This window comes from Pygoscelis adeliae, unplaced genomic scaffold, assembly GCF_000699105.1.
Source record: "Pygoscelis adeliae isolate BGI_AS28 unplaced genomic scaffold, ASM69910v1 Scaffold575, whole genome shotgun sequence".
NCBI classification, from domain to species: domain Eukaryota; kingdom Metazoa; phylum Chordata; class Aves; order Sphenisciformes; family Spheniscidae; genus Pygoscelis; species Pygoscelis adeliae.
The window spans coordinates 67,693-76,618 of NW_008824821.1; the positions used below are offsets into that span (position 1 = coordinate 67,693).

Below are 8,926 nucleotides of genomic sequence, written 5' to 3' on the forward strand. Positions count from 1 at the left end.
GTTTAAGGGCAGAGACACACGAGAGTCATCTCTCATCCTCAGCTGCTCTTGGGACTCACTGTCCCTTCTCCAGGGTGCCGTGATTGCCATGTTTAACTGATGAGTGTGATTTAGCTTCCAGCAGAGATGGTATTTTGGGTGGATATGCCACAGGAAAAGGGGCTATTTGCATGTTTATAAGTGCTGTATCAATTATTCAGCTGGAGACAGGTTTTTTGGGGCAGGATGTTGTGTTCGGTAGATGATTAACAGACTCCTGAAGACTGAGAGATGTTTGGTTTTTTTTTTTTTAATTATAATTATTATTCTAACGGTAAGCAAAAGCTAGGAGCTCTTGGGCTAGGCGCTTTGGTTGTGTGATCTCGCAGGAGGGCTCTGGCTAGGACACAGCAAGCTAAAAAAAAATACCAAACCTGTCAGCCCTGCGGAAATACGCAGCAAATAGCGGATACTCTGCTTCCATCCCAAGTTGCTACCCATTGGCAGATGCCGTGTGCTCGGCTGGGCCACACAGCAACTGCATCCCTCGAGGGACAGCAAAATAAAAATAATAATAAAGATAAGTGGTGGGCGGGCAGCCTTTTGCGTGTCTACCGGCAGTCCTGTTACAAGCACTACAAAAAAATGGGGATCGGTACCGGCTGCTTTGCTTTGACTTGCACGTTTGCAAAGCTGCCTAATTTTTATGGCAAGCAGGGATCTTGCTTGGCTTTTGCTGTGTTTTGTTTTGAGCTGGTGGGAGATAAATGGTTACACATGAAAGGGGGTGTGAATGTTGTATTTTGGAGCAATTGAGCAGACCTCAAGGCATGTATGGAGACGGGGATTTGCTGCTCCATGCTCCTGCTGGGAGCTAGGTGGGAAGAGCAATTTCTGAGTGCCAGGAAGAAAACCTGAGCTTATATCAATCCCCAGGGGGTAAGGAGATGGCTTCAGGCTGGGATTTGGGTTTCAGAGCTCCCTTCTGCAATGGTTTTGGCTTGGAGTACATTGTAATTGCGCTTAGGCAGCTCCCCTTAATGATGGTGGGAGTTATCTGTATGCCTCCAGGGAGGAGATGGCAAAGGGATGTGTGCAGACCTGCTGAGTGATTCTCTCCAGATACTATTATTTTGCATTTCAGAGAACCAAGAAAGAGACAAAGAAATTGTCTCGCTTTGCAATTGAATTTCTAGTCAGAGATCTGCAAGCAAACCAGGGAAACAGGCTTAATAAACCAGAAAAAGCCTCTGTATTACAGCTGACCTGTTTGAAGGGAGAGCTGGAAATAGTGCAGAGACTGGACTCACCATCTGGTTAAATGCCCCATCCCTAAGCCTGGGCAGGGGTGTCTTGTTTTAGGCTTTTCAGTCTTCAAAAGAAGACTTCTCTGAGGCTTTTGCATGCACAGAGCATCCCAAGGTTGGTGAAACCAGCTAATGTTGCCTGACGTATGTCACATGCGTGGACACGGACCCGACCCAAACATCCCATCTTGCGGGTTGGTCTAGATCCTAAACGTGAAAAGAGCCTCGTCCCTGTTCCTGCCTTCACTGATAAAATAACTTGGCACTTGGAGGGGGGGAAAGGAAAACCCGGGTTTGGGTGTGTTGTACCCATTTACACAGAGCATTCTGTTTTTTCTGCATTGCTCTCCACCTGTTGAATGATCCCTTGACACGTCCCCATCAGCTTGGGCGTCCCAGGCCGGCTCCGCTGCGGTCATTGGCACTATTTATAACAGGTGGGAATTTTTCCCACTTTATTTCAAGAGAGAGTTTTCCATAAGATGTACAAGAAGCATTTTGGGCTGTAAACTGTCGGCTTGAATTGAAGCCTCCGTGTACACCCTTGGGGTTATCCCACGTTTCAAGCTGAGCATTGCCTGTGAGAAGACAGTTGTCATCTCTCTGCACGTCTCGTGATCACAGCATCCTTGGGGCATAAAACATGGAGGACAAAAGGGCAGCGTGGTTATATATATATATACACACACATCTCCTTTTTTTAATCTTTTTTTTTTTCTTCTAAATGCTGACTTCTGTAGGCTCACAACCTGACACAAACTCTTGTGCATGGGGTGTACGGAGCAGAACTCTGCTTGCCTTATTCGGCTCGCTAGACCATTTCGAGATACTTGGTTTCATTTTAATTTTGAATTTGAGTTGGCGGCTGGGAATAAATCAGAATTTGGCTCTGGTTTGTAGCACCTTCTCGTGTATTGGCGGCATAGTTCCTGCGGAGTTGGTGGGAAAAGTTTCCTAGTCCAACCTTTGCCTTAAAATCCTTGGCATTGCTCGTCCCTTCGATCGCTGCTGCCTGGGGCTGGTGGTTTTTTGCAAAACAAAATCCCCAGGCAGGCTCACGCCATTCCCCCTTCTCCACGCTGCAGGGTCACGGGAAGCAGTGGCAAGGGAATATGTCTTAAGGCGACAAGAACGGTGAGAAGTTTAAGCAGGAAGAAAAAAATAGGTTATTCCAGTGTGTGCGTGAAGCACGCGGCAGTTTGTAACGTGGCGTAGTTGCAGCAGTCGGGAAGAGCATGGAAGTGGCTGGAAGAGCTGCTCCTCACTGATGGCACTTGGCAGGATTTTGGGTAAAAATGAAGATGATTGTTCTTGTCAATCCGGTTTTGCAGCCATTTTGTTGCTCTTGGATCCATCTATTTGCCCATTCATTTAATTTCTGCTGGCGTCATTGCTTAAATATGTGTATTTTTATCTCCAAGAACCATCGTGGCTGGGGATTTATTGACGACTGGATCTTCCAACAGCTAGTTTGGAGGCTGAATAGTTGAAAAGCTCCAAAAGTCATCTCTGCTTTACTTCCAGAAATTGCTGTGTGCTCAGCAGGGTCTGATGTTTGGTTTGCTTTAAAATGAATGAGCCATTTCCTTGCCCTGTGCAAATCTGTCATGCATCTCTCCAGCATTTCTATCTTGCAGTGAATCCACTTTAGGAGTCCGATTTCTACACCAAAAGTGAGAGACTGGACCAGCAGCAAGGAGCAGTCGATACAGCTGCCCCCAAATTGCCCCCAAACTTGTGGGTTTGTTCTCAGCAAGCCAAGTTTGCCCGCTTCTCATTTTATTTACTTTTTTTTTCCCCTTTGAGTGTATGTTCATACATTTGCTGACCAAAGGAGCCCTTGGTACGAACAGCCCCAGTGAAAATTATCCATAACAGGACTAAAATATTAGATATATCCATGTACACATCATAAACTTAATGTTTTATGCAAAAGACAGGGGGATGAAAAGAAAAAAAAACTTTCCCTGGTTAAAACAAAATCCAGAAAGTGGAAGCGAATCATTTCAACCCTCCTCCGAGTAAAAAATGTCTGCAAAATTCTTGTCTCCCTTCAAACCTTGTATGCTGGCAAAACTTTGTTTTTCTGATGGAATCCTACCATGCCCCCTTCTGTGCAGCTCTAGACATTTCCAGGTTGTGAAAAACATTTCATATGGTCAGTCTCTTCTTCTCCAGACCTCCACAGGCTTCCAAAATCTATCCAAGAGACATCACCTTGGACCTTTTAGGAAATCACAGTGATTGCTTTTGGCACATACAGTTGATTAAGAGCAACCAAAGTCTGGCTCAGTTCAGAAATCCTTCTTGAGAGCCCTGTTTCGATGAGCTGTGTTGCGGAGTGGCAACAGAAGACCATCGTGCAGAGGGATGTGGGTGCTGGAGATGAGTTGAGACTGTGCAGAAATGCCTGGATCTGAGTTGAAGCGCCGAGTGGCTGGTGGTGCCCCGTGGATGTACAGGCTCCTGAAGATGAAAACAGCACTTTTTGCTGGATTTTTGAATTGAATACCCCTCTGGATATTCAACTGAGAGTGACAGGGAGAATAAAATTAAAGGTGGGAGGAGGAAAGTGCAAGACTGGTTCATTTTCTTGTGGGGTGGGATGCACTGGGAGATCCCTGCTGCCTTGCAGAGAGCAGGGAAGCGCCTGCCAATGTTGTACTTATGGTTTAAGAGAAAAACCCAGCTCCGTCCCATTTCTGCATCCTATCCACCCGCCCGGTATGTGGTGGGTTGGACAGGCAGCAAGCAAGGCGGAGGCCAGCCAAACCTCCCTTGTATTCAGACACAAGCCACAGTGGAGCACATGAAACTAATCCAAAGCTTTTGCTCTCGGGCTTGCCCAAGGACGGCGAGCGAGCAGTGCAGCAAGAGACGGTAAAACAGCACGGAAAAAAGCTGGCACATCACAAACGGGGGTGATGATGCTGGGTGGATTGAGTGCCGGAGCATCCCAGTGAGGGAAAAGGGATGGTGGCACCCTTGTGAGCAGCTGGTGGAGCCGGGGAGCCGCTTAGGTGAGCGTGTTGGAGTAGAAGCTGAAGCTTTCGGAGACTGTTTTGGAGTCGCTGCGAGAGGAGCCGTTGGATGTCATGTCCACGGAGAGACGCTTGGCCTTGCTGCTCTCCTCCAGCTCCTCTTCGGCTGCACCAACCGCCGAGGACATGGTGGTCTCTATCCGGCTGACTTTGTACATGCTGCTCTGTGTCTGCAGGTACCTGGCTGACTTCATTTCCAGGCCCTCGTACTCCCTGGTGCTGACGAACGGGCACCACCGAAATGCGTGTTTGAACCCCACACGAAACCTGGGGGGATGGAAGAGATGGGGAAAGGCAGCGGTGAGGGATGTGGAGATGGCAAAATGACCTCGCTAGGAGTGGGAAGACAGAGCTAAGCACTGCTAAACAAGAAAAAAAATGCTACTTTTCACTAAGGGGAGGAAAAAACCACTGATAAATCCCAGTTAGGAGTCAGGACTGTTTTGATACCTGCCCTCAAATCCCACAGGGGCTTTAGGAAAGACTTATTTAGGTGAGTGTTGTATCGTCCCTGCATCTGCTGGAAGCAGCCCCTGGCGCAGGATGGGACAGAACCATCCTGGAAAAACTCTCCATCCATACTCTCCTCCATCAGACCCTGCTGTATCTCCCCCTTCTCCCCTCCCTGTTGCACCATGATGCTGCCAAAAGTCACTCGAAACCCACCTGTCATTGAGGCAGCAGTAGATGATGGGGTTGTACATGGTGGAGCTCATGGCCAACCACATGATAGCCAGGTAGACCTGCTGGATGAACTTCTGCAGGTACCACTCAGGGTTGAAATACTGCAGGGTGAAGTAGATGTGGTAGGGCAGCCAGCACAGCGCGAACGTGCATACCACGATGATCATCATCTTCACTACCTGTGAGGAGAAGAGAGGGCAGGGAAGCAAAGTCATCCGTTGGACGCCCCATAGGTAGGGTGTCACCCTCCAGAAGGGGACACTTCTTTTTGCCTTGGAGACCTTTCCAACTGGGAACACATGGTCGACATCTTGGTGAAACCATGCACGTTCATGGAGGACACACATCTGGAGGACAGTCTCTGCTCCACTAGCAACAACCATGCAACAAGTCCTGACCCGTTTCCACCCCTAATGAAGTACTTTTGGCTGTGGTTAGTTGGGATTGGGCATGAATGATGGCTCCTACCGTGCTCAAAACTCCTTACCTTCCGCTTAGCCGAGACCTGCTCGTGGTAGCGGTCGGAGTTGTCGCCGGGTATCTCGCTTGCCCAGAGGGTGATGCCGACCACAGTGTAGGCACATCCTATCACCAGAAGTGGCAAGAAGTAGATCAGGATGGTCATGCAGAAGTGATACCTAGAAAAAATGACGGTCGTTGCATGTGTCCTCTACCTATTCAGTCTTTTTCTTGCAAACTGAGCTTGAAGGCAAAGTGCTTCACAGGGGCCAAGAGAATTTGGCACAATTCCTGCAGACATGTTGCCTGCAGAGCTCGGGCCGGGAAGGACTCCCTGCTTTCACCCCAATCTTTTCCAAGCCTCTGCTGCCAGCCTTTGGGATCCTAGCACCCTCCTGGGATGGGATGTAGAGGCCACTGAAGAACTGGTGTTACCTTCATAAGGCAAGGATGTCTTAGCTGAAGTGGCACTACTCTCAATTCTACTCTATTTACACCCCAGATTATCCTAGAGATGAATGCTTGCTCTTATCACACCTTTTATCTGGCAGTCCTGCAGGAGCAAATGTGGGTTTTTTGACATATAAAGGATGGGAATATTAAGCTGAAGAAATAAAGGCTTTCCCTGAGGGGCAAACACTGGGTCTTGGATGCAGCTTGCCTGAATCCTCGTCCACCATCAGTTTAGCTGGGCTCAGGTGGCTCAAGGCATAACCCCAGTCCCCAAAACCACAGCCTGAACCCTTGTCATGGAGGTTTATTAAAACTTTTCTGTGAATTCAGCGGCCGGGTCAGTTCTCCAGGCTCATGGAAAGGGCAGGATCTTTGTGTCTGTTCATAACAGGTATAAATAAGCCCAAAATCAAATGAGAGGGTCTGGATTAAACTGTTAGCACAGGCTTGACACTGTTTTGTCATGAAGTTGGTGGAGCCGTGGCAGGTTGCAATAGCCACTGGGATTGCAGTGGGTTCAGTGAAGGATTTGTGTTAAATAGTAGTTGGTTTAAAAAGGAAAAAAATAATGCTGTTTTCAACAAACAGGATGGGGACGGGCGGTTTGACCTTGCAGGTTCCTTCCTACCATCAGAGCTTGCAAAAACCTCTCTCCCCTGCAGAAAGATGAGCAATAGTGGTTCAGAAACGCGGACGGCTTGCACAGTGCCAGCTTGCAAAGCATCACGTGTGCCGCCAGATCTGGAGGTAATTTTCTTCCGACAGCTTTAGGGTCTGCATGCATTTTTGGGGTGTGTGCCCGGCTCGAACGCAAGTTGCTGCATCTGTTCAAGACGGTTCAGGCCCTGTAGCCACGCTCTGCTCTTGCACTCACTCGTCCTCCTGGGAGCTTTGATTGAATAATGTCTCTAAAGTGTAACGAATGGGTCAGCCTCGTGCCTGGTGCAACTCCCGCAGGGAATGGAGTTGGCCCCAGACCCGTGCTGCCATGCCATCTCCTCCTTGTTTTGTACCTGCAATTTCATTTGGCCTCCTCTTCGCCCAGCGCTAATCGCATTTGAACTGGATTTTGTAGGGCTGTTTTCTATTTTGCTAATTAAAGAGGCGTCTCTGTGGCTCCGCGATGAAGATTTCGTTGTGATTCCCATGTAATGCAGGGTCTTAAACCAGCTGCGAACAGCTGAGAGTGATGCAGAAATGTCCCAGAGGAGCTGTTAGATAATGTAAGCAAGATCGACCCTTATTTTCAAAGCTGCCTGGGCATGGTAGGGACAGAGATTTCTAAAGAGCCCTGGGCCATTTTTTTAATTGGACCCTGGGCGCTGAAAACCAGTCTCTATGTGAAACCATTCGTATGTTATTCTGTCTACAAGAATTGCAGGATCAGAGCACTTAGAGAAGCCTGGGTTTTGTAACTTAAAGATCTTCGGTGTGGGGATTTAGGGTCTTGTATAGGATGGAGGAGCCTGTAGGAGTTACGGGACAGTGATGTTGGAGGAGGGGGCTGCCATCTCCTTTTGCCTTGCAAAGCCCAGATGGTTGCCATGGGCTGTTACCTTCCAGAGGAGTTGGCGAGTGGAGCGGCTTTTCCCCTTCCCTTAACAAAACGAAATGGCAGCTAATGAAATTGGAATAGATCAGACACCTATTTCGAAACCAAAAGCGGGAGCGGGAATCGGTGGTTAGCGGCAGGGGGGCGGAAAAAAAGGAGCTGAATCACTGGCTCCTGTTGACGCAGGATCTCGCCTGTGCCGAGGTCGTCGTCCGCTTCCCCCCATACGAGCGAGCTGAGAACAGGCACATTTTCCCAGTGAAAAAAACCTCGTGCCCATCCCTGTCTCTGATACCCTCTGCATGCCAGGGTTGTGCTTTCTGGGCTCCATTTGCCAAGAGAAAGGCCCCCCCCCCAGCGTTGGGAGAAGTCCTCTATTTTCACTATGAACTGAAAAAATAATATTATTTTTCATCATGGCATTGCAAACAAGCTGGCTGCTGCTGGCGCCTTCCTTAAATAACCGCACCAAGGCCATGCGAGCAGGGGAGGGTGTTTGACAGTGACCCAACCACCTGTCCCCGCAAAGTTATTTTGGGGCAGTAAAATAACATCTCGGGCTCTGCCGGGCTCTGCACTGTGCAAGCAAGTTTGCGCGGTTTGGAGAGACGCTGCTGAGCTGCAAGTTATTTTCAATCCCCACCAAAAATTTGGGGTTGGGCTATTTAAAAGCTTCTGCTTAGCATCTGCTTTCCCAGCTTTCCTGGCTGCCCTCATCTGTCTGCAGAGGCCCTGGCTCACTGAAGAGCGTGGAATGCTCGGGCTTTGAAGCGGCGCCCGGCTTCCAGCAGCAAATCATTCATAGGTTAATGATGGCATTTTTCTCTTGAATTAGCTATTTGAAAAAACGACGGCCCTGGCGGCAAATGATCTGTCAAAGCCAGGCCCTGAGCCTGGTTGCTGCTTTCGTCCGGGGTGCTCGGCCCCATCCCGGCTACGTGGGCTGTCTAAGCCAGCAGCATTTCTTCACGCTGGCTGTATTTATCACGGTAGCCTGGAATAATTAAGGTTGGAAAACACCTCTGGATATCAGCTAGGCCAGCCCCGGCTTAGTTCTTTCCATACCTGCCTTGCAATGCAAATAAATAAGATGATAATACATGATGCCATCCAGCTCTCTGCAACCCGCCACTCGCTGCTGACTGGCAAACTCATCTCATTTGTCTTGTAGAGAGACCTTCGCCAGGCTCAGGTTGGCTTTAAACACCTCTCCGTGTTTGTGTGTCCCCTGCTTTGGCTTCAGAACAATTTCACAGCCCTAATTCATTGCTCCACGGGACTGGAGATCACAAATGCCTTTCTCCTCCGCCCCCTCTACCCCCTTTTTTTCCTTAACACATGACATTTAACTCACCGCATGACTCGCGGACTTCAAAGAGCAAACCACGGAGGACCACTGTGCTGGCAGACCAGCGGGATTGCCCAGACCCTTTGGAAATGCCAAATTTAAT

The 8,926-nt window shown here is 48.8% G+C and overlaps 1 protein-coding gene across 1 annotated transcript in view; it reads right to left on the reverse strand.

The window, feature by feature from the left end:
• Window positions 1–303: 303 nt before the first annotated feature.
• LOC103917165 (substance-P receptor-like) overlaps window positions 304–8,926 on the reverse strand; it is a 20,718-nt gene continuing 12,095 nt past the window's right edge. The window contains exons 3-5 of the mRNA XM_009324274.1: window positions 5,499–5,649; window positions 4,994–5,190; window positions 304–4,594 (exon numbers count right to left, since the gene is read on the reverse strand). Of these exons, the coding sequence (XP_009322549.1) occupies window positions 4,303–4,594; window positions 4,994–5,190; window positions 5,499–5,649 (640 nt within the window). The 3' untranslated portion in view covers window positions 304–4,302. The remainder of the gene's footprint in view (window positions 4,595–4,993; window positions 5,191–5,498; window positions 5,650–8,926) is intronic.